The sequence below is a fragment of the Macrobrachium nipponense genome, chromosome 21 (assembly GCF_015104395.2).
Source record: "Macrobrachium nipponense isolate FS-2020 chromosome 21, ASM1510439v2, whole genome shotgun sequence".
Lineage (NCBI taxonomy): Eukaryota > Metazoa > Arthropoda > Malacostraca > Decapoda > Palaemonidae > Macrobrachium > Macrobrachium nipponense.
This window is the reverse complement of record NC_087212.1, coordinates 36,701,166-36,727,438: the sequence shown is the minus strand read 5'-3', so window position 1 is coordinate 36,727,438 and position 26,273 is coordinate 36,701,166. Positions and strand designations below refer to the sequence as shown.

At 43.5% G+C, this 26,273-nt stretch overlaps 1 protein-coding gene across 7 annotated transcripts in view; it reads right to left on the bottom strand.

Annotated features, from left to right (window-relative positions):
- LOC135197935 (MICOS complex subunit MIC60-like) overlaps window positions 1-26,273 on the bottom strand; it is a 121,725-nt gene that overhangs the window by 47,580 nt on the left and 47,872 nt on the right. For all 7 annotated transcript variants that reach the window (XM_064225207.1, XM_064225208.1, XM_064225209.1 and 4 more), the window contains 3 exons: window positions 21,603-21,772; window positions 10,313-10,494; window positions 1,533-1,657 (listed from right to left, as the gene is read on the bottom strand). In XM_064225207.1, the coding sequence (XP_064081277.1) occupies window positions 1,533-1,657; window positions 10,313-10,494; window positions 21,603-21,772 (477 nt within the window). The remainder of the gene's footprint in view (window positions 1-1,532; window positions 1,658-10,312; window positions 10,495-21,602; window positions 21,773-26,273) is intronic.

The following is a 26,273-nucleotide window of genomic DNA, read 5'->3' as shown; positions in this document are numbered from 1 at the left end:
TACGGCCGTATTCCTTTGCGATCACACTCAATCGCATACCAGCTTCGTACTTCTTTATGATCTCCATCTTTGTCTCCAGAGACAGCATGCGCTTCTTTCCGTGAATTTCAACTTTTTTGGGACCCATGACTACGTTAATTTATGTAAAGTTACACAAATACGTAATAATACAGTCTTCGCACAACACGATAATATGTACTGCAACGAAATCACTAACGAATTTACGTCACTAAATGAAATCGTTGGAGCGAACGAATGCCGAATGCGTACGGTAAAGTTTCGGGTGCGAAGTGGCCGAGCTAAAGCACGCCAACACGTATTACGTATGTATAGATGATGCATGATGGGAGGGATGCTGTCCAATTAGAGAGAAGGATCTCATGGCTTGGCTAGCATCAGGAACCAATGGGAGAGCAGGAGGATGGTGGCGAGTCTACGATAACTAAGATGGCGGTGTGCGGCGCGAGTTTCAAAATTGTTATGGGGCGAATCTCGGACTTTCAGAAACCTTTCGTATCTTGAAAACTTTTTCGTATGTAGAGCAGTAAAATTTTTCGTCTTTGCTTTCGTAACTTGGATTTTTCGTAAGTTGAGCCTTTCCTATCTCGAGGTACTACTGTATAGGGTAAAGGTGGACAGCTAATCAGTCGATATATGAAGATCAGAGTGCAGTGGAAACAGACTGGTACATAAAAACATCTGTATTAGTGCCAAAGTTTCAAGACAACAAATCTCATTTTCATGGCTGTAATAGAAGAATAAATATTGTAGATTACAAAAAGCAAATAAATTATACAATAAGCTCTTTAAAACCAAATTTACATAAGGATAGATTGATCATTGCTGGAGGTATCAACTTGTAGGAGGATGACTGGAATGAGGTAAAGTGAAAAGCAAAGAAGCCGGTTACTATACATAGAGAGAGTTGTATGAGTTTTGGGCATTCAACAATAGTACTGTTTGATAGTGCTAGCTCGGAATAGGCCCTTGTAATGATTTTAAATTGATTAGAGTCAATATTACTACCACATTTTTTGGCATGCCATCTTATATTCAATAATTTTGGATTACTCAATTTATTGCCCGTTCGATAGCTAACAACTCTGTGGGAGTTGGCACTTACCTTCTTTGCTTTTCACCTGCCTTCATTAGTCTCCCTCCTTCTCCCTCCTATATAGGATGGTACCTCCAGCAATGACGAATCTATCCTTATGTTAATTTAGTTTTAAAGAGCTTAATCTACAATTTATTTGTTTTTTTATAATCTACAATATGAACCCAAAATCTTAAGACCCTTCTTGTGCAAACACAAGAAACTAAAATTTTGCTTGATGAGTTGTTCATACCTCTTAGTCCTTTTTAATTTCATAAACATATAATTATACAAATTATTAATTCTCCCAAACATAATACACTTCAGAAATAATACTTGAAAACTTCCTTCTGCAGACTGAGTGAACCTTGCAATCAAATTTGAGACTTTGAGGATTTGGATTCCTTACTTACAACAATTATCCAAAGTCTACACCTACCTGTATTCTACTTCCAACTCTTGACCTTGTTTCTCCAACTCAGCTGCAATCTTGGCCTCCAGTATTTTAGTGTCCTCATCACGTTGCTTTGTTAATGCCTCTTTGAACCGGTCGTGTTCAATAGACTACATGGATATACATATGCTCAAATTAATAATTAAAACTTCCAAAATCTAGATGTCAATTAAAATATTACCATTTATAGTCATATATGTGAAATAACTCTCAAAAAATATAAATATCAAAAGAAAATGTTCCATATTTATTAATATTTGCAACCACCTACAACTCTTCATAAACTTTTGACTTAACTTTAAAATAAATCAATTTCCTAAAATGATCACTTATTATTTTCTTATAATCAAATGTTCCAACATTAATAGTTGAATGCTAAATACTGCTTGATCATAAAGAGAACAGAAATTTTCAAAATCTCTACTGGGGATAAGTTGTAAATTATTACAGATAAAGAGATAAAGAGATAAATAGAAGTCACATCTCATCCTTCACCAGTTAAAATTATGTATCAAAGTATGGAAGAAATGCAGTTGTGCTCCGCAATTAAATACAAAAGATTAAGATGAACTTGAAAAATCTGAATTTGAACTACCTAAACCATTGAAAGAATATAAGGAAAAGGGAAAATGGAATGTACTATTTCAAGAACATGTCACGTTAAATTAGAAAACATGTATGATGTAAGTTAGAAGTTCAAACCTGACCCACCTGAACGTCAGCCTGACATGAAAGCAAAAGCAAAAGAGATATTAGAATACAGCACAACGTATTAGAATGTCATACGTAAAATGTATTAGTACATAGTATATCAAAGTTGAAACAATCAATGCTCTACAAAATATGACTGCTACCTGAAAATTGTGGAAATGCTTTCCATATGCACATACATACTTTTAAGCTACAAAAAATATTTAATATCAAGCACAAAGACTTGGCATTTCACACATAAATTTTCATTTGTGCAAAATTTTCTTTAACCATCATGCCAAGAAAATAAATAAACATTGTTAAAAACAATACTACAGAGTCAATAGCTGATATTGTGATATCTGTTCACACAAGGCTAGAAAGTAATTACCCCAAACACTTCAAAAACACTACTGATGACTATACAGTATTCAAATTACTGTAATATGGCCTCTAAATCCCTGTTGAGTAAAAAATTTAAAAGCAAGCTTGGACATGGGACAATATGTAAAACAGGCTGGCACATGAAAAAAGTTCCAAGGCACTGGGATTTACACAAAAAAAATATCTACCACTAATTTTCATTATTTTAATTACATATTACTGCTAAATTTCTATAGTTTAGCCTTGATGCTTAGTTTGACTTGCCTCCACAACAAAGGTGAGTGATCATGTTGAAATGGTGCTTGATTATAACTTTTTTTCAACACAAAGCTATTCTCTTTATATTCTTCCCTTGCATTTCTTATATACTGCCATAGAGGTTTCTCTCTCTTCTTATTTCTTACACTTAATAGTAGCCATAGTTTAAACTATTAAATATTATTGAAAATAATAAAATGATATTGTCATGATACAATAAAGTTTTATACATACTTACCTGACAGATATATACTTAGCTATAGACTCCGTCGTCCCCGACAGAAATTCAAATTTCGCGGCACACGCTACCGGTAGGTCAGGTGATCTACCGCCCTGCCCTGGGTGGCAGGACTAGGAACCATTCCCGTTTTCTAATCAGATTTCTTCTCTTCCACCTGCCTCCTGCGGGGAGGCTGGGTGGGCCATTAATCGTATATATCTGTCAGTAAGGTATGTATAAACTTTATTGTATCATGACAATATCATTTTTATACATTTAACTTCCCTGCCAGATATATACTTAGCTGATTAGCACCCATTGGTGGTGGGTAAGAGACAGCTAACTACTGAAATAGACAGGTAAACAACATATGTTGTAGGTATTAATAAACCTTGGTTCCTACCTGATTAGGCTGAAGACTTCGTGGCTACTGCCCAGGAGTCTGCTTCGCCTCAAGAGCCTCAGCGAGATATTGATCTATGGCTAAGAGTTCTTGTGGGTCTGCCAATGGGGTCTTATCCACTTACTCGGCAGAGCCTAAAGGCCTTTGTCATTGGGTGCTATTCCACTAACATGACAATACACCTTGTTCAAGGAGCACAACACCGATCCCGATCACCTGATCCTAACATTCATGTTAGTTCTAAGATTGCAAGAAGTTATCCCCGAACTCCTTACAAACAACCAAAAAACTCGAAACATAAATACACATTCATTTATAACAAAACAAAAAAAAAAAAATTTTGTACCCCCCTACTAGCCATACATAACCCTGATCCCCTACCAGCAATGACACCAGTCGCCCGTGCGACATCAGTACGCTTGCTAATAGGAAACCAAGCACATATCTGACAAGAGGGTTTATGTACATTAAAGATAAAAATATTTTAAGGATCAGTCTTTGCTCCAAGACCCAGAACTGTATCTGCTGATACAAATGGACCTAGAGAGAAGCACTTCTCATAGGTCACTTTCACATCCTTCAGGTAATGAGATGCAAACACTGAATTGCACCTCCAATATGTAGTCTCAATGATATTCCTGAGAGACATATTCTTTTGAAACGCCAGGGACGTTGCTGCTGCCCTCACCTCATGAGTCTTAACCTTTAGAAGACCGAAGGATTCATCCGGGCAGTTCTTGTGTGCATCAGAAATCACGCTTCTCACAAAGAAGGCCAAGGCGTTTTTAGACATGAGTCTTTTGGGGTTCTTCACAGTACACCAAAGACCTTGTTGACATCCTCCCATCTGTTTCTTTCTCTCTAAATAAAATTTAAGAGCTCTAACTGGACAGAAAGACCTCTCTGTCTCTCTGCCTACGAGGTTAGATAGGCCTTTTACCTCAAAGCTTCTGGACCAAGGTTTTGATGGGTTCTCGTTTTTCGCCAGAAACAATGTCTGGAACGAACAGATAGCCGCATCTCCTTTGAATCCCACTGTGGAGTCCAGAGCGTGCAATTCGCTCGTCCTAAAAAAAACAATTTTTTTTGGTGGCCCCGTCGCAAGTAGACAACAGGAATAAACATTTCCTAGTGACGTCGCGGAAGGAAGCCAGATGTAGAGGCACGAATTTATCTGAGGCAAGGAATTTCAGGACCACGTCCAGATTCCAACTAGGTGTTCTAGGAGATGCTGATTTTGAAGTTTCAAAGGACCGAATCAAATCATGTAGATCCTTGTTCTCTGCAATCTCTAGCCCTCGATTCCTGAATACTGAAGACAGCATACTTCTGTATCCTTTGATTGTACACACAGAAAGGTGCGATTCCTCTCTCAGAAAAAGGAGGAAATCAGCAATGTTAACTATAGAGGTACTGGAGGAGGACAGCTTCTTACTCTTACACCACCTCCTAAAGACTTCCCACTTCGATTGGTATACTCTTCTCATTGAAGATCTGCGGGCTCGAGCGATAGCGCCTGCAGCCTTGCGAGAAAAACCCCTCGCTCTGACAAGTCTTTCGATAGTCGATAGGCAGTCAGAGCGAGACGGGGAGGTTGTGATGAAACCTCTCGAAGTGGGGTTGTCTGAGTAGATCTGCTCTGCTTGGCAGAGATCTGGGGAAGTCCACTATCCACTCCAGTACCTCCGTGAACCATTCTTGGGCTGGCCAAAATGGGGCTATGAGGGTCAACTTCGTGCCCTTTGAAGCTACGAATTTCCCGAGTACTTCCCCCAGGATCTTGAACGGGGGAAAGGCGTAGGCGTCTAGGTCCGACCAATCCAGGAGAAACGCGTCTATTGCAAAGGCTCTTGGATCCTCCACTAGAGAGCAAAAGATCTCTACTCTTTTAGAGAGGAATGTAGCAAACAGGTCTATGTGAGGCCTCCCCCACAGGGACCACAGACTTCGGCACACTTCTGTGTGTAGAGTCCACTCTGTGGGAAGGACCTGATTCCTCCTGCTTAGTCTGTCCGCTCTCACATTCCTTATCCCTTGCACAAATCTTGTGAGGAGAGTTATGCCTCTTTCCTCTGTCCAGGTTAACAGGTCCTTTGTTATTTGAAAGAGGGAGAATGAATGAGTCCCTCCTTGCTTGCGTATGTAAGCCAGAGCCGTGGTGTTGTCCGAGTTTATCTGAATCACCCCGCCTCTGACTATCTCCTCGAAGAATCTTAAGGCCAGGTGTATGGCTACTAGCTCTTTGCAATATATGTGCCAGGAGACCTGTTCCTTTGTCCAGGTGCCTGACACCTCCCTTGCTCCTAGCGTCGCTCCCCATCCCGACTCCGAAGCGTCGGAAAATAACACTTGGCTGGGGTTCTGCAGGGCAAGTGACACGCCTTCGTTCTTCTGTAGAGGAAGGATCCACCACTTTAAGTGATTTTTTATCTCTTGTGGAATCGGGAAAGTGTCTGAGAGTTGTCCCGTCTTCCAACTCCACACCTCTTTCAGGAAAAACTGAAGAGGGCAAAGGTGAAGCCTCCCCAGAGAGAAGAACTTTTCTAGCGAGGGACAATAGTCCCTAAACAGGCTCAGATAATCCCTCGCTGAACTGCTCCCTCTCTCTAAGAAGCTCGAGATTCTTGACAAACCTCGAGTGATTCTCTCTCGCGAAGGAAATACCCGAAAACCCCGAGAATCCATCTGAATCCCCAGATAGACCAAGTTCTGGCTGGGGATCAGTTGCGACTTACTCGAGGTTCAGCGTAATCCCAGAGATTCTACCATATTTCTTGTTATCAATAGGTCCTCCAAGCACTGATTCTCCGACTTGGCCCTGATCAGCCAGTCGTCTAAGTAAAGGGAGATGTTTATTCCCTCTAGGTGAAGCCATCTCGCTACATTCGCCATCAGGTTGGTGAAGACCTGTGGAGCTGTAGACAGGCCGAAACACAGAGCCCTGAACTGAAAAATCTTGCCTCCTATCATGAATCGAAGATATTTCTTTGACGAGTGGTGAATGGGAACGTGGAAATATGCATCTTGCAAGTCCAGAGAGACCATCCAATCTCCTGGACGAAGTGCTGACATTACTGAGGCGGACGTTTCCATACGGAACTTCTTTTTCTGAACAAAGCGGTTCAGAGCGCTTACGTCCAGTACTGGTCTCCACCCCCCCCGATGCCTTTGGTACTAGAAATAGGCGATTGTAAAATCCCGGGGAGAGTGGATCCTGTACAAGTTCGATGGCCTCCTTTTCCCACATTTGCTCCACCATTTGAAGGAGAGTATTTCTCATTACAGGGTCTCTGTACCTCGCTGAGAGTTCCCGAGGAGTAGAGGTTAGGGGAAGACTGTCTTCGAAGGGGATTACGTATCCTTTTAGGACTGAAACTGACCAAGAGTCGGCTCCCCTTTTTGCCCAGGCTCCTGCAAAGTTCAGGAGTCTGGCGCCTACTGGTGCTTGGAGGATCATCAAGTCACTTTCCTTTCTTGAATGGCCTGAAGGAAGGCCTTCCTCTCTTATCAGAGCTCTTCTTTCTGGAAGGGGGACGAGCCGTTGCACACCTCCACGAAAGGGCTGCTGAGGAGGACGAGAGTCCTTTTTACTCGTCGACACTACAGGGCGACTCTTCTTAGAAGTTTGAACAAGAAGGTCTTGTGTCGCCTTCTCAGTTAGCGAGCGAGATATATCTTTCACCAACTGAGAAGGAAACAGATGATCTGACAGAGGGGCGAACAATAACGCTGTCCTCTGGCTCGGAGAAACAGCTTTGGATAAAAGGGATCCATAAACTGATCTCTTTTTTAGAAGACCAGCTCCAAATAGGGAAGCAACCTCTCCCGAACCGTCTTGTACCGCCTTGTCCATGCAAGACAGGACGCTATGGAGAATTTCTGGGTTTTTAAGAAATTCCGGGTCCTTAGACTTATTAGCCAGAACTCCGAGAGACCAATCCAGAAAATTGAACACTTCTAAAGTGATGAAAAGTCCTTTAAGAAAGTGGTTCAATTCTGAAATGCTCCACGTAGATCTGACCGAGACTAAAGTGTGTCGTCTGGAGGCATCAACTAGATTAGCAAAGTCAGCGTCTGCCGATGCAGGAAGAGAAAGACCCATAGTCTCTCCTGTCCCGTACCAAATACCTCTCTTTCCAAGGAGTTTGGAAGGAGGCATGCAGAATACTGTTTTGCCCAACTCTTTCTTAGTGCCCATCCAAGAATCCAAAGATTGGAGGGCCTTTTTCATTGAAATCGCTGGTTTCACTTTCAGGAAGGCCGAGGATTTCACAGTAGTCGTACTAGAAAAGAGAGAACGAGGAGAAGGAGGAGCGGCTGGACTAAGAGAGTCTCCAAACTCTTGCAGTAACAAGGAGGCTAAAGTCTTGTAATTCGAGTCTCTCTCATTTGTAGGAAGCTCGTCATCAGACAACTCATCCAAACCCCGATCTGAAGAAGGAGAAACGTTCTCGCTCTGGAGGGAAAGTATCTTTCCTCAAAGACCTCCTAAGCGATCCGAAGGAGAGGAGCTTCTGTCTAGAGAAGAGTCATTGATTCCAGAAACGAGTCTATTCGGATCTTGCCTCATGGAAGAATTCCGACTCCTGGCTCTTGACTCCTGACTCCTGACTCCTGCCTCCTGACTCCTGACTCCTGCCTCCTGACTCCTGACTCCTGCCTCCTGCCTCCTCCTCCTGCCTCCTGCCTCTGCCTCCGCCCTCCTGACTCCTGCCCCTCCTGGCTTCCTGCCGCCTCCTGGGTGACTCCTCCTGGCTCTTGGCTCCTGCCTCCTGGGAGACCCTCCTCGCTCCTGCTCTTTGGCTCCTGCCCTCCTGTGAATCTTCACTCCTGGCTGTGCCAGACGCCTGATCGGCTCCTCGCAACTGATAAGAGTCTTGCGCTTGGATGACTCCTTACGTTTGGTTGACTCCTCGCTCTTGCTAGGAGCCTCACTTCTAGTAGGAGCGTCGATCCTGGCGGCAGGTACCTCCACACGTCTGGAGGACCTCTTGATGGGAAGGGAAGTGTCTTTCCTTCGAGGAGGCTCCTTTGAAAGCACTCCTACCAAAGACGATATCTGTTCCTGCATGGAAACTAGAAATCTTTTAGTAACCTCCTCTTTATCCTCTTCGGGAGGAGGAGGGGAGGAGTCCATGGGCTCCACCTCCTGACTCCTTCTAACTACGGGTGACAATATGGCCCTTTTTGCCCTCTTAACCTCCGAAGGAGACTCCTCAGGGAATTGTTCCGGGCTCGAGTCAATACGTAGTCGGAGCCTTCCAACTCCTCTTCAGTGGTCGCGAGCGATCCGAATCCCTCCAATCACGTCTAGGAGACGAAGACCCCGACGATGAAAAACAATCACGCAGGACGCTTTTACAATAGCGATCCCTGGCAGTCTGGGGTGTCACAGAACCTGCCGAAGGGACACCTGATCGGTGGGGATTCTCCACAACCTCCTTACGGTTTTTGACATTCCTTCTCCTCTGGGCATGTGAGCTTGGAAGAGGTCTAGATCTGGGAGCGTTGTGGAGCCGACCAGATGCCCCCTCCACTACACTGGGGACACTCACATCACTGTCCACTGTAACATCACTAGCCTTACCTTGCAGGGCAGCCATTTTGTTTTCCATGATCTTGAAGGCTGCTTTTAGATCCGCAAGTTCTTTTGCCGAATCTACAGGATCTGCGATAGGTGAAGAGGCTGAAAAGGAAGGAGAAGTAGCAATTCTTACAATTGGGGAAGATCCCAAACTAGGAACTAGTTCATTCGATCTAGAACTACTCAAACTTCTAGAAGAAGCTTTCCTCACTCTTTCTCTCTCTAACTTTTACAAATAAGTAGTTAGATTCTTCCATTCTCTCTCACTCAAATTCTCACATTCCTTGCAAGTATTAGTGAAAGAACATTCATACTCCCTGCAACCCTTGCATACGGTGTGAGGGTCTACCGAAGCTTTCGGCAACCTCACCTTACAGCCTACATTCACACAACGTGTCACAACCATTCCAGCGTCAGACATTTTTAAGAAAAATCCAAAGCAAGTCCACAAAACAGTCCACAAAAGCGTATGCCAATCCAACAATCCAGATACGTCACCAAAAGTCGGTCAAGAAGATCAATTGGCCGGTGAAAAAAGAAAATCCAGTCGAGAGGAACCAACAACAATGTTGACGGCCCGGGCGACAGAAGAAATCTGATTAGAAAACGGGAATGGTTCCTAGTCCTGCCACCCAGGGCAGGGCGGTAGATCACCTGACCTACCGGTAGCGTGTGCCGCGAAATTTGAATTTCTGTCGGGGACGACAGAGTCTACAGCTAAGTATATATCTGGCAGGGAAGTTAAATGTATAAAAATCAGCAGTAGCAAACCTACACCATAAAATCCAATACTAACACCTTCAAACTTGGCATTATTTTCTATTGCTCACTATCAAAGCTTCTAAATAGTAAAGCCAATGCTACTTGTGCATAGATGTCACATCCAATTCAACTTCACTAAAATTTCCAACCTTTTGAGTTCAAACGCCTCTGAAAGCTTTGCCTCTTAGGTGCCATGGGGTTTTTAAATATTTCAAGCATCATATACATGAGGTTGTAGTCCACAGGGGAAAAGAAAAGCTGAAATTCCTTTTAGCTAAACAGTTTCGGCCTCCACTGGCCCTTATCTTGGGATTTATGGTCAGCAATAAGGCCACCAATGTCTAATTAATCTGCTACTTTTAAATTCTATCATGCAAAAGACATAGCATTAAAAAATTAAAAGAGAAATACTAAAAAAAAAATGAACATTCTCTAGAATTCAAAATGCATTCCCTGACACTGACCTGTTGTCTGGCAACTTGTTTCTGAAGTTGTAAAACCTTCCTATGAGCATGTGCTATGAGGAGATTTAATTCGTCTGTTGTCAACTTATCACTCGTCTCTCCCAATTTCACCTCGGGTAACAGTGACCTCAATTCAGTCTCAAACTGTTCCCGTCCAGATTCTATGAGATCCTTATAATCACCTGAAAATCAAAATTTGGATATTTTTACCAACTATACAGTTCCTACAAATACTGGTTACTTAAAACAAAGAAAGGAAAAAATTGCTTGTGCAAATTTAATGTAATAGTTGTGTAATCTCTTAAACTGTCACAATATCACAATTTGTCGTAAATTGTATTTTTCCTAACTATACAAACCTGAGGTCCTTTACAGATATGCCCACCTCATGCCACCCCTCAATCTGAACCTGGGCCGAAAGGCAAGTGTAGTGTTTACATCTGCCCCACGGTAGTTACTGCCTAACCACCTTGTTCAAGATTCAACGACCGTAATTCCAGCTACGCCGTAAGTACATTCCTTATGTTAACGGACCTCAGGTTTGTATAGTTAGGAAAAATACAATTTACGACAAATTGTGATTTGTTCCGACACGTAATACAAACCCTTGGTCCTTTAACATAAGGAAGACTCACTGATTGGTGGGAGCTATCTGAGTGAGCCTCTAGAACTGACTGGAGTTCTGTGCACCTAGGCTACTCCTCCCGGTCGTAAGAGCAAGGAGTGCCCTGCTGCCTCTGACAACTTGATCGGAGTATAGGAGCTGCATGATCAAGAGTCAGACTTCTGGGCCTTTTCGAAATGAGTGAGGGATCGTGACTCATCCGAAAAAGGGCTGTGAAGAATATTTGGCGTTGGAGACATTAATGCAAAGTTCTGGGAAGGATTTGCATTATTGTCAGTCTCCTTCCTCCCCTTGCTAGGGGAAGGAGCGGGATTGCTTCTATGATTCTGATAAGAAACAAAAAAAGGATGCTTATGTGTAAGCTTACCGCATCAATTGTCCGACCAGCCAGTGTGAGTTCGAGTCCTATCCTCTACCCGAAGGAAGAGGGAAGGAGGGACGAGGCGTGGAAGGGGGAGAGCCAGTCACTCTCGCATCCTTCTTTCCTCTACAACTGCACACCATGGACGAGATGCAACTTGTCCTCTTGAAGGAGCTGGGTAAGCAAACACATCTTGCAAGCATCCACCACTGGTCCAGGGAAATGAGGTTCCCAGGACCTGTGGGCAGTCCCGAAGGGAAAGAAAGATATGGTCGCAATGACCTATCCATCTTCCTGTCCGACATATTCTTCGGAGTGATGTCCAGTATCTGTCTACTGGTCTATCCATCTACAGCGAAGTCTCTTACGGTCTCGTATCCCACTGCAGCGAAGTCTCTCATGGTCTCGTATCCCACTGCAGCGAAGTCTCTCACAGTCTCGTATCCCACTGCAGCGAAGTCTCTCATGGTCTCGTCGTCTCCGCAATGGATAAAGACACCGACACTCCATGGTGGGTGTCGATACTTATGGGTACCGGAACACGCCAGTAAGACAAAGTAATGACTGATCTGGATCAACCGATACAAAGTCCACAGTGTAGCTCGTGACGGTCTCGGACGCTTCGACAGCTGCCGACTGACTGCGTTCAGTTGTGTGAGGTGAGGAGTCATGCATCCGAAGCGTAGTCACGCGACACTCGCCTTTTGAAGGGTTATGCCAAGAGACCATACAAATTGTCTATCTTGTTGCCACCGATGCTGGAAGGCGAGATGATGATTCTCTCAAGGCATGTGCCCAACAGACGAAAGTCAATTGCCTTCTAGAGACCGAGGTCCCTGATGACAAGACAGAAGTTCTCATAGTAGTTGAATCTCAACTAAGGAGAAACAATACTATGTGCCGCTGAAGACGAAGGTGATAGGTGAATGCAGACCTACGTCTTCACAGCTGAATCGAGAGAAGTTAACGCTCAAAATTCTGAGCGTAGAAAAGTCCCGCCGATGACACCAACCCGTGAAGACTTCTTAATCCCTGTTGTTTTACAGAGGACTGAAAACACTAAACCGCTACTTCATTGCTGTTTGGTGAGAAGTCGGAGTTGCAATGAAAGCAGAGCGCTTTTCAGTGATGAAAACACAGAGATTGTACTGCCTGAAGAACTGCTTCTCATGGGCTGGATCAGGGAGGACATCTATGTGCTTGGAAGTAGAGCTGGCAGGGCAGGGAACAGGCGATGTCTTCCGTTATACATCTACAATTCAGGGTGGACAAGGAACAATTGCACACCTACGAATACGATATATATTTAGAAGACAAACTCAAATGTCTGAAGAAACCATTCCGCGTCATCGCAGTGGCAGGTGCGATGCAGCGGGAGACTAGGCTACAGACTTCTGTTACCGTGCGGTAAACAGAAAGATAACGAGTCTACTGAGATATCTCTGTCTGAAAATTCTCGCAAAGGCAAAGGCAATGCAGTAGAGATGGTCATACACGCATGCGAGAATTCCAGCCAACCGGAGACCTAAGTCTGTGATTGTCGGGCAGAGATTCGGTTCGGTAGTCAATCATTGCAGAGGAGAGACAATATCTGACCGTACTATCTCGGAGAGCCAGCTGGTACTGGGCTGCGGCAGGCAGGGCTGGCAGGCAGCCCGTACACCACTAGCTCTCGCTTACTCGTCATCCTGAGTTGCCAGGTAATCCATTCCAAGAAGGAATACGTTTGGCTAGAACCATCGAGCGCAAAAAAATATGCTCGAGCATTTGCATTTAAACCGAAACAGATTTCGGTGAATGCAAACGCAATGGTGTTTTTGTTGTAACAATACCACAAGTATCTCAAAATCAAAACTAGTAACTCCTGGAGGTTGCAGGGCAGTCCCGAGTTGCAGTTCAATTAAGAAGATACTATTCGTCTTGGTCACAACCCATAGAGTTAACTACGGTATGTGCCTACACCTCGGACAATTCAACTGATAACAGTAGCATGTCGCGAGGGAATATATGTAGTATATTTGTAGGTTCCTGAACATAGACCTCCAGCCTAAATTCTCTTCCATTCGAGGAACAAGAATAAGGACTGGAAGCCGACCCCCTTCATTCTCTAAAGAAGAGAGCGAAGGTGAAGTTTTCCCGAAGGAAGACTTCTACGGTGAACAGGATACTGAAGACGATAGTTCAAGCCGAACTGGATGTTCCCACCTGTTCTTCTCTATCCCAGGGTTGGCCGCCTACTGAGACGATGGACTGTCAGGTCCATCCAGGCTGAGCCCCTCCCGAGATATTCTTCCTTCAGCAGCAGTACTTCCTTCGAACGCTAGAAATTCTAGGGATTCGAGCATTCGGCGAGATTCCCATTTATCGTAGTAACAATTATCTGGGATTCTTGTCTTGCCCACTCTGGACCGTGGTTTCGCAAAAGTGTTTGCAGATCGTAGAAGACCAGAACCCTCAGAGAGTGCTAGGAACTCCGAAGAATTCTAAGCGTTCGGCGAAACACCACCCGCCCCCCCCCCAATTCGTCAGACGATCATTGGGTGGTGGTCCTCCCGATTCCTGTAGAAATCGAGGATAGGGCAAGATCCTTCCTCAACGACGGGGACTTAGGTCCGGTAGGACCCGAAGGTCCCTCCAGGAACGCAGTCCCTGACACGGAATCATACAGAGAACGCTCTGCAGGATCCCTCCCCTTCCTGACACAACCATAGGGAGAGAGGGAATGGGGGAGGAAGATTGGATGCTCTCGCTCGCCTCCCCAGCGTAACTAGCAGTCGAGAAGCGAGTACGGGCAGCCATCACCGGCCGCTCCGAGTCTAGGAGAACGTTACCGTCTGGAGAAAACGTTTTCCCAAGGAGGGTTACGAAACTCGAACTGTAGGCTAAACGTCTGCCGCCACTGTGACCGTCGTCTGGGTGGGGCTGAGCGTGCACCTGACAGGAGAGAGCCGATACCGTCCTCTGACCCGTCCCAGTCCTCGTCGAGATCGAAACCTCTCAAGAGGATCGGAGGGGGAGCCCACCCCGGTCTCTGCGTGCGTGAACAGCGGTGATGGTCACTCCGAGAGTCTGGGAAGCATCATCGTCCTCGCCAGCCCCCACGATCTCCTCCAACCACTTGAGGGAGGATCTGTTGGTTCCAAGACCGAACCAGGCTCGTGGCCGGACTGTAAGAAGTGCATTCACCACAGTCACTCCTGTTCGCCTCGTTCCTCCCGGTGTAGCCTGAGGAGGTTGAAGGGACAGGTGAAGGAGACCTGACGCTCCTACCCTGCCTACTAGCAGAACCAGTAGGCTGGAAGGACTCCAGGCGATCACCAACCCCCGGTGGCAATCGAGCTGCAGGTCTGGACCAGAGGTCTTCTTGTGGAGAAGCACTGGACCAAGGACGGTGCGTCATGGGAGATGCTACGAGCGTTCCTCGCCTGCCTACCAGCAGAACTGGTAGGCTGGGAGGACTGCAGGCGATCACCAACCCACGGTGACGATCGCGCTGCAGGTCTGGAGCAGCGGTCTTCTAGTGGAGAAGCGCTGGACCAAGGACGGAGCGTCGGTCTCTTGCATCAGGAAAGCTGCTACGAGCGCTCCTCCCCTGCCTACCAGCAGAACCGGTAGGCTGGGATGACTGCAGGCGATCACCAATCACGGTGGCGATCAAGCCGCAGGTTTGGACCAGCGGTCTCCTCCCGGAGAAGCTCTGGACCGAGGACGGTAGTGTCAGTCTCGTGCATCAGGGGAGCTGCTAACAGTCATGTGAGCCGTCCAGTCCCGGTGGGAGCGACGGCCGGTTGACTGGTAGTATCCACTAACGCGGGGAGAGAGCACCATCCTATCGACGTGCCCAGGCGAGGCTGGACCCAGGTCCAGGTGAAGTTGGACCAGGTCCAGGCGAGGCTGGACCCAGTGGCCAGGGGGGAGGACCTCTTCCCAGCCTCGCTACGTGAACAGTCTGGTGGGAACGTCACGTTAACCATGGGTACCGGGCAATCGCTGTGAAAGCGATCGCCGGTCTGGCAAGAGTCACCTGAGCGACTCTTACCATCCTTCCGCTCCGTGCCTGGGTCCTGACACACTGAGTGTACTCAGTAGTCTGGACCTTGGCTGCACGGTCACCCATTAGGTTGAACCTGTACAACTGCTGTTGGCCGCTCCGCAAGCGAGTGGCCCAAGATGGGTTCCCGGCGGTCCGGAGGTGGTAACCTCTTGGAGCCGGGATCAGCAAGGGGGTAACCGGCATAACCAGTACCCCTATGGTCCCCGTCTTCTCTTCCTAGGGGAAGGAGAAACGGGCCCCATTCCCGGAGGAACAGGAGGACCAGCGGAAGACCCACCTGTCTCACCGGAGCGAGACAGACCCTTAGAAGTCTCTGTGCGAGACTTCTTGGTGGGGGGGGGGAGACCACCTTCTTCTTCAGCTAGGGGGCCTCGGAAGTCGAAGGGGAAGAGGCAGCAGAAGAAGACGACGACACCTTTCTCTTCTTCCTGGGCTTCCTCTTCGCCAGTTCCTCAGGATAACCGACAGGTCCTCCATCTAGGACGGAGTTGGGGCAGTTGTGGTAGCAACGCAGCCCAACTGCACCTGTCTGGAGGGACCTGCGGGAGCAGCAGTGGAGAGAACGCTTCCTCGAGGCAGGTTACGAAACTCCTACCTAGCAGACGAAGTGTCTGCCACCACTGAGACTGGTCGGTCGCGCGAACGCAACCGTCGTCTGGGTGAGGTGAGCGTGCACCTGACAGGAGACAGCCGATACCATCCTCCAACTCTTCCAAGTCCCCATTGAGGCCGAAACCTATCTGAAAAAACAAAAGATAATTAAAAGAGGGCTGGATGGGCCGCCTCCACTGGTCTCTGCGTGCACAGACCCGTGGGAACGTCACGTCAACCCTGGGCACTGGATGATTGCTGCAAGAGAGAACACCGGTCTGGCGAGAGTCACCTGAGCGACTCTTACCATCTTTCCGCTCCGTGCTTGGGTCCTGACACAGTGAGCGTATTCAGCAGTCTGGACCTTGGCTGCATGGTCACCCGTAGGTGACCGTACACTTGGTAACGCTCGCAAGCAGGCAGCCAAGACGGTTCCCGGTCCAGAGGCGGAACCTCCGGAACCGGGAGAGGAGGTACCAGCAGCGGCTGGTACCTCCATGGTCCCCCGTTCCCGGAGGAATGGGAGGACCAGCAGAAGACCCACCTGTCTCACCGGAGCGAGACAGACCCTTATAAGTCCCATGACAAGACTTCTTAGGGGGAGGAGACCACCTCTTCTACGGCAAAGCCTTAAAAGTCGAAGGGGTGGAGGCATGAAGATATGATGATCTCGAAGAGGAGGATGACGACACTTGACGAGCTCTCTTCCTCTTCGATTCCTCCAAATTCTGCCAGACTTCTACCATGAGGAGTAGATAAACCTCACAGGACAGCACGCAGCTTCGTCCAGAGACATAACTCCCGGGTAGTAGTGGTAAATGAATATGATTATCAGCAGGGGATCAGTACACACACTCGAGGATTGGTACGCAACATGCTACGAGACATAGGTACACTTCCAAGGTTAGGATAACCAATACAAAGTGCATCCAACCAATACAGCTGTAAACGCAATCACCACTAGTCTATGAAATCACAATCCCCACTAGTCTGTAAAATAAGGAGAAATTATTAATTAATGAGGATACTCCATTCTTCTACCTTCTTCCGAAATAAGTAAAAGGATGAAGGAGAAGAGAAATTACCATAACAACAAAACAAGGACAAATCTTTGAAGTTCCCTCGGTAATTCCCAAGCGTAAGCGTAATTTTCGGATGAATACGTCTCGTTACAGGATCAATATCACTCACGTTAAATACATGTCTCATCCTCACGTTAAATACATATCTTGTCCTCATGCAGGTCTGAACCAGTGCTAAAGGGCGAAAGAATGTAAATATGTTGGCATACCTTTGCTGCCGACTCTTAACACAAGTAGAAGGGCGGTTATAAAGGCTATCACAAAAAGTGGGTTTGTATATTAATTGAAAAACAAGGACAAACCTTTGTTTAGTATTAATATCAAACACCGTACATTACATAATTATTTTAAAAAACAAAAAATTAACTAAAGAGATCCCACCAGGAAAAAAGATCAAGACCAGTCAGCCGGAGCTCACAAACACACGTCTTCATCAGAAGACGGCCGAAAGCAAAGTGGAGTGTGTACATCCGGGCAGGCTGGCCTACCCGCCTGCCCCACAGTAGTTCCTGCCTAACCACCTTGTTCAAGATTCAACGGCCGTAATTCCAGCTACGCCGTAAGTACATTCCTTATGTTAAAGGACCGAGGGTTTGTATTACGTGTCGGAACAATCTGTTGTTTTCTTTGGATAGATTTTGAAAATTTTTCAGGAAGTAAAATGCAAACAGGACTCAGAAGTTGTGAGTGCTAACTGGATATGCTAATTTTGCAGGATTAAATATATATAAAATTACTGATATTGATAAAGTGCATGGTCTTGAAGGGCTGTTGGCAAATCTTATAGTGCCCTTGAACAAAAATGTCATACACACTTTACTTATTCATACAAGGAAACAAAAGCTTAAATTGCCTTGATAACAGTTACCATTTAGATACCACAATGGGGCCTAGTGTATGTCAAGAACAGAAAAACTCTTTCTGGCATTCCTTTAAAATTTAGTTGCCTTGCATGGCATAATACATTCAGCACCAAAGTTTTAAGTAGAATATCCTAAGGCTTCTTTCTGTCTCTTACTTTCCAACCACTCCCATAGCTCTCTTCTTACTTAACTGTAGATGGCACCAAAGCTTTTTCATCTGCTTTAGTCTCTTACTACTTCGGCTGTCCAAATCCTCCAATTTTACAATTTTACCTAGTTCCAATTATCGCCCCCCTCATTTCAAAACAAATTCTTTGGGGAAGCTTTACAAGAAACTCAAACTGTGACTCAGGTCTTATTAAACTAGTGCTGTAATTTACAATAAAACATTAAAATATTCCTTCCTACCAACCCAAATTCATCATTTCACTGCTTTCATTTTCAACTCTCTCAATAAATAAAAATACTTTAGACACCATTACAAAAAATACTTAAGACACCATTGCAAGTCTAAAAATCAGACTGGTTGAACTACTTAAAAAGGAGGGAAGAGTAGTACATAACTACCTTTCATTACTCAAGTAACTGATTTATCACATACCCAAATCTGCCTATATTTCAGCTTGGTGACATCTGACATTTTTCTACTTTTCTTACTGCACCTTTTACATTTCCCCAATTATCCTTTACCTCCATTTCTTAGTCCTTATTTTCTTTACATACTAACATAATACAATTCTTTAAACCAGCACGAAAAGAGCTGTTATTATGCTCAGAGGTCTGGATAAACTAATCCTTTATATAATAATAATAATAAAACAATTCTTTAAATGTAACTTCCTCAATTTTACTGGAATGTATAATGTGGATAAGATCTATTTCATGATATTTAATGTGTTCTCAAACTTCTACTTAACATTTTCATTTCAACTATTTATTTCTTTGTCAGACCAAAGACAATTAAACACAAAAAATATATAAACATTAACCACCAGCACCAAAATGTTAAATATATGTAGGAAAAAACACCAAAATGTTAAATATATGTAGAAAAAAACTAAGAACCAAGCCTACTTTACCTAAAAACACCAGGTCCATATTTTTACCTAACCAAATATTACAGACATTTAGCTTTGTTTAATTACAAAACTCCAGCTGAAGACATCTAATTTGAGCATCAGAGATTCTGATGCTGTGGCTAATACTTTAATATTCCATATTTCTGCCATCCTCCTTACTTTTTCATTTTGAAATTCTCCCCCGTTATCTGACAACATTTTGGAGGGCGCTCCAAATATAGCAAACCAGCACTCAAAAAGTGTCTTTATTATAGTTTCTGGTTTCTTATCTTTTATCCAACAGGCCTGACAATACCTCGTTGCCATATCCACTATTACCAAGACCTTTCTCTCTTCTATCTTTCCCACATCCATCGCTACTACTTCATTAAACGTTTTACTCTAAGAAAAGCCTACTACTGGTTTGGCGGGGTTTATTTTGTATCTTTTACAAACCTCACAATTTTAAATCAGTTCTGTTAGTAACTTTCTTATTTCCTCTTTTTTTTTCGATTAACCCATTACTCCATTGTGCTTCCTCTGTTAGCTTCCATATTTTATCTCCACTTCCATGCCCAAACTGTAAATGTAATTTCTTCATTGTGTTCTTAATTTCCCTCAGATTCTTTCCCTTCCAACCCTCCAGTAATAATTCTTCTAACTTCCTCCTCCTTATAGGTACTCTTAAATTACCCTGTTCGTCTTCTCTTACCTCTACTTTCATTCCCCCTAATACTTCTATTATGACACAATTTTCTTTCAAATTTAGGGTCATACCCATTTTACTCATGGTTTGCTTACCTATCAGCCAGGGTATATCACCCTGCAGAATTTCTGTCTTCAAATAAAACTTTCAGTTTTTTAGTATCACTGGTATTTCTATTATTCCTTTGGACTTATAAGATGTCTCACCAAAATTAAACACTTCATTAGACTCTGTCCTAGTGTCCCTCATTCTCCTCAACTCTTCCTGACTCAAATACATGACAATACGTGGTAGTCACAATTCCCCGCAAACTGTTGATTTACACCCCGTGTCCAAAATTGCATCAACCACCTCCCACGAAGCTTCCACTATTTTATTAACTTCTCCTACATAAACCTCTTCTTCTTCTGTCCCAGTTTCTGTTTTCAGCTTATTATCTTCTAGTCTTGTTTCAGTTTTCTTCCTAATATGAAAATTCTGAGGACGATCCCTAGCCCAATGCCATTCTGAGCTGCATATTGCACATACTGTTACCTTCCCTTCTTTGTTTATAGGATTTCTACCACCCCTACCTCGGTTCCATCTTCCCAAATATCTCTGGTTTTCCCTCCCTCTCCCAGAACTGGCATTGCCTTCTGACGACCCCGACCATTCCCGTTCCTCTTTAGTCCCTAATCCCTCAAATAGTCTTTTCATTCTTTGCGACACTGTTTCGTACTCTAGTTTTTCTTGCTCTATCACATGATAACCCTTGACTTCCCCTTCAAGCTCGCCTTTCCCCATTGCTCTTTCACACTCAGATGCTGCCTTCTCGTATCTAATTAAATAGTCCGCCATCTTTTCACTAGATTCTCTTCTTATTAGAAGGTATCTTTTCATTCTGCCGTAATTCTCCATTACCGAGTCTTTTAGATAGGCTTTATCTAGTTTCTCTAGGGTTAACTTTGGACCCTCCGTACCAGTAAGTTTATCTCTATCTAATGCTTCCACTAGCTCTCGGGCTTTCCCTTTTAAGCTCATTCTCATTTCTATCGCCAGGTATTTTGTATCTTCTTCATACAACAATAGCCAATCTTCGGCTTGACCTTTCCATTCTTTGTATTCTTCTTGTATCCCGCTAAACCTAGGACATTCCCTTCTCTATCTAGTAGTCTCCCTTTGTTCACTGCCAGATCCAGGCATCTTTGATTAACCACGCTCTGCTACCAGTTTTAATTTTAGCCTAGCCTAACCCCTTTTATCTACACAAATGAATAATCTACCCACCTGTACGCTTTCTCCGACTTCAGTATACTCCAGAAATCACCTCAGAACAATAGCACAACAAGACTTACGACCCAAAAACTCCTACCAGACAGAGAGCTCTCCCCTGCCAACCACACACCATCAGCACGTGCTTTCTCATGCCCCGTGTTATTGTTTACATCCCCCCGACGCCACCGCCATCTTGTTTATGACATCACAACACAACTTAAATACATCAACAGACACCTTCTAGAATCAACCATATGCTGTCCATATATAGGACACCAACCATATTTCAACAATGCATAAAATACCAATAACAATTATACAATATATAATCAATTAGGACCAGTCTTACACAACACAAGCTATTCATCATCCTTCACAAATGTATTATTTTTAATTTTGCTAAAAAATATGAGCATAATAACAAAAATACTTCATAAAAATAACAATTAATACATATGACTGATCAGTTAATTTTTACAATTCTTCAGAGTAATTAGGTATTTCAGTTTCCCTTACCATACACCACAAATACAGAGCAGTAATAACCCAAAGGGTTTATTCATTACATGATGATACTGGTAAATAACTAGCCTAAAAAGAAAATATATGATGTGAACAGATTTAAACAATGACTTACCTACCAAAATGTATACATACTTGGGATCTTAATACAAAAAATTTCCAATCAACACTTACTGACAACTTTCCCATCACGTTCTGATTCAGATATAAGCGCTTTGATGTTCTCTACAGCATACTTCAGGTCTCCTAATTTTTCTTCAGCAGCTATGATGGCTTTGTTGTCTTTAGTGAGTTTAGATTCGTAACCACTCTTAATTTGTTCCTTGAGTTGTTCTATAGTATTCCTGTATTAGAAAGAAAAGGTTAAAATTATAAATAAAAGGCTGCAACTCAAGATTATTATGACTCCACTACTGTATACAAATTTTATGATGTTGTTATCCAAGAATAATATATGAGTTATGCCTTGGCAGACACACTGCAAACACTAGAATGGGCTATTAACAGCATCCCTTCAGCCCAGCTGCACTGCTTTCTTCCTTTTACTAGTGGCCCAGGCTCACTTAGATATCTAACTCATTCTACTGTCCCATGTTATTTTCAATTTTCATTTTAGAAAAAATCATTTTGGAGAGGTCAAATTACACTATAGTATCTGGTGAATAAAAAACAAAATAAATCACCAAAAAAAAGTAAAAGCACAGAAATGAGAAACAAACTCATAAACCCACCTGCCTGCTATTATTATGGAGGGGGACTCCCCTTCCAAACTTAAAACATCTCTCCTCCTCTTTACTTTTCTCACCACCTATAACATATGATATCAACTCTCTTAATTACTGGTAAAGTGAGAACTAGCTCTGCATTTAGTAAATTTATTACCTTTGTTTATGTTATTGGAAGTCTGGAATGGATGAATTTAACTCCCATTATTTCTTATGGGAAAAACTTCCCAAGGTAAAGGGCAACTTTCTGGACTGGATTATTAACCAAGGTACAACAGTATAAAAATAATGTTGTACATGATGGTCTAAATTTATTGTTCAGCTGTGGGGTAGTGTTAGTCCTTGGCAGCAAAATCAAACTTCAGGTTGCATGCAAGTTACAGTATTTACAATGTCCTATTTGAAATGAATTTCAGTTTTGAATAATAAGAAAAAAACAAACTATAAAGAAATTTTCCAGTACTTTTGCTGATGATATTCCATTGGAAAATAAGGTGGCTATGATAAACCCCTAAAAATAATTAAAACATTGCCACCACTATCAATCACATTGACATCACTCCTAAGGTAGGTACAGTGATGCACCGTATACTAATACATGTAATTTCTTTTGGTTCTCTTTACAATCTTTAAAATTAATATGCATAAATCTACAGCTGTGTTTACTGTTTACCTATAAAAAAAACTTACTGTATAATGCACTGCACAAGAACAAGCGACATTATGGAGTTGCCTATAGGGGTTTATAGGGTATCATGGTAACTTTGTTTAAAATGGCAAATTTGTAACTAATTTGTATTTTTCATAACTAACAAACCTGAGGTCTTAACAGTTAATGGCCCACCTCGAACCACCCCTCTAGCAGTCTAAACTGGGTTAGAAGTATAACTGGCGGGTCGGTCACAAGACGCTGAGGGTATTCTGGGTAATACATGCCCCGTGACCTGGTAGGTGCCAATAGGCCCTGGATCGCACAAGTTTAATTTTAATTTTACCGGTTTCCAGCTTGGCGCTAGTAAATCCTAATGTTAAGACCTCAGGTTTGTTAGTTATGAAAAATACAAATTAGTTACAAATTTGTCACTTGTTCATATACGAAACAAACCTTCGGTCTTAACATTAGGATAGACTTACTTATTGGAGGGAGGTAAGTCTCTATAACTGACTGGGAGTTTGCCACCTAAATCCATTTCCGAATATTAGGAGTATTCCAAGATAATAGACTATGAACCCTTGAACCAAAGATATAAGAGAATCTCTTGGTTTCCCTCACTGGGTGCTGGTACCATGCCATGGTTTATAAACTTCTGGGAAAACAGAGGACCTTCCATTCTCCTAAACCACTCTTGTCCCTTGTATCTGGATCTACCATCACCCCTCCCTTCCCTATTACCGAGAGGGGTGTGTTGCTACTGAAAAGTATACTATACTCCAAATGAAGTGAAAGTCGTTTGGCGTTTCCAAACACCAGCTTTCAGAATTCTCTCCAAAGACATATTCTTCTTGGATGCCAAAGAAGCACTCAAGCCTCTGATGACATGAGCCCTAGCCCTCTCCTGGCCATCTGACCCCCTGTCTTCTGTCATGTAGGCATTCCTGATCGTTTCTCTTAGCCACAACGATATTGTATTCCTGGACACTTCCTTTTTGTTCCGTTCTGTACTTACGAACAACATCCTGCACCCAGGCCTGAGGTGCCTTGTCCTTCTTAAGTATTCTCTCATCCCTGACGTGACACAGAAGCATCTCATCTCTGTCATTATCTACAAAATCTGCCAGAGAGGGTATGGAAAAGGAGTCGAATCTACCGTCCACTATTGATGGGTTTTGAGTTTTGTCCACGAATTCTGGAACAAACTCGAATACCATTGACTTCCAACCTCTCGAGTGCTTTACGATATATGACAGGCCATGTAGTTCCCCCACCCATTTGGTTGAAGCTAGGGCCAATAAGAAGACTGTTTTCAGGGTCAGGCTCCTATCTGTGGACTGTCTTAGTGGTTCGTAGGGGGGTTTTGTCAGACTACTCAGTACCATGGTCAAATCCCAATCTGGGGCTTTTAGCTCCTTTGGCAAACATGACTGCTCAAAGCTCTTCATCAACATGGCCAATTCCCATGAAGATGAAATGTCCACACCTTCCATGCGTAAGACTGAGGCTAGAGCAGCCCTGTACCCCTTGGTATACTGCTGCCGATGACTTTCTGACATTTCCTGCCATCTGCACTGCTGCTTTCTGCGAAAACCCTCTCGCTCACAGGAGATATTTGACAGTCTCCAACCGTGAAGTGATAGGGACTTCACCGACCGGTGGTACCTCTCCATGTGCGGCCGACATAGTAGGTTGTTCCATGGGGGTAACTCTCTCAGCACATCTATTATGAGTTCCAAGAGGTCCAGAAACCATTCTGTCTTTGGCCATAAAGGAGCTACCAGAGTCATTCTGAGGTTCTGAGACTGCATTACCCTGTTCAGAACCTGACAGATTAGACAAAATGGAGGAAATGCGTAAACGTCCAGATTGTCCCATGAGTGTTGTAGCGCATCTTCTGCTACTACCTCTACGTCTGGGACTACCGAACAATACACTTTCCAACTTTCTGTTGTACCTGGTTGCAAACAGGTCTATGATCAGCCTTTCCCACAACATGAGCATCCTGTCCACTAGCTGTTGGTGCAAGGACCACTCCATACCCAGGATCTGATCCCTGCGGCTCAACTTGTCGGCCACTATGTTTCTTTTTCCCGGAATACATCTGGCTCTGATGTCCACTAGGTTCTCTACAGCCCACTGATGAAGTTGAACTGTCATCACATGTAACTGTCGAGACACTAGACCTTGTTTGTTTATGTAAGCTACTACTGTGGTGTCTGACATCAATACCACTGATTGTCCCTTTTGACCTAGGTAACTCTTCTATCAAAGTTGCATGTCTTGGAACCAATTAAACCAATTAACAATGTAAAAAGAGGTATTACTGTAGTAATTTCATAATCAGGGACAATATGTTAAACTGTTTGGTTGAATTTTACAACCACATAGACAGCAACTGGTGGACCTTGAATTTGAGTGGAGCCTCCAGAATTTCAAGCATCATACTCATGACCAGATTTAAACCCTGATGTACATCTTGGTTCAGTCAACTGTAGACAGTATTTCTTATACCATCTCTTCAGCCCCCACTATGTGCACTCTGGTTTTACTAATTAAACTTTCTATATGGCCTCTTTCCACATATTTCGCACATATCTGTTTACACCTTGCACATATCTGTTTACACCTTTCAACTATGTCTTCATCCAGTTTCAAATTTCACAGAAAAAATCCTTGAGCTAGCCCCATGAAATACTAAAAATATTAAGCACTTGAATTTGGTTTGGTTAAACTACTCTATACAGTAATAAAAGGACCTAAAAATTTGAAAGCACCTTATAAACTGCACATTAGTCAATCTTTAGGCTTTATCTGAATTCATGACAATAAAAATCACGACATTACACTGCACATTTACCTCACCACAGTAAATAGGGCTGTAGGTTATCTTACCAGATCATATAATGAATGCTATTCTCAACTCACTTATGGTTAATTTAAAGGGTTTGTTTTCTACCTACCTCATACAAACATATACAGTGGGCCCCCCGTATTCGCGTTCTCCAGATTCGTGGACTCACACATTCGCGGATTTCTCTGGGGAACGTTTCCCTGCATTATTCGCGGAAAATTCGTGCATTCGCGGTATTTTTCTATGATAAATATCCACAAATTCCTGGTTTTTTTGATGAATTTCATCATAAAATGCACTTTTTGTGATAAAACTATTAAAAAAACCAAGTATGAAAATTTTTAGTGGGTTTCTCTTGAGTTTTAACTAACAAAATAGGCTGTTTTTAGCATTTTCATAGGGGGTTCCAAACATTTGCGGGTTCTAACTATTCACGGGGGGGTCTGGTACGCATCCCCCGCGAATACGGGGGGACCACTGTATTAATATACCGTATATACTCGCATATCATGCGACTTTTGAAACCTAATTTTGAAGCTAATTTTAAAGGGGTCGCATCATACACGAGGTATAAAAATGATATTGTTATGATACAATAAAGTTTTATACATACT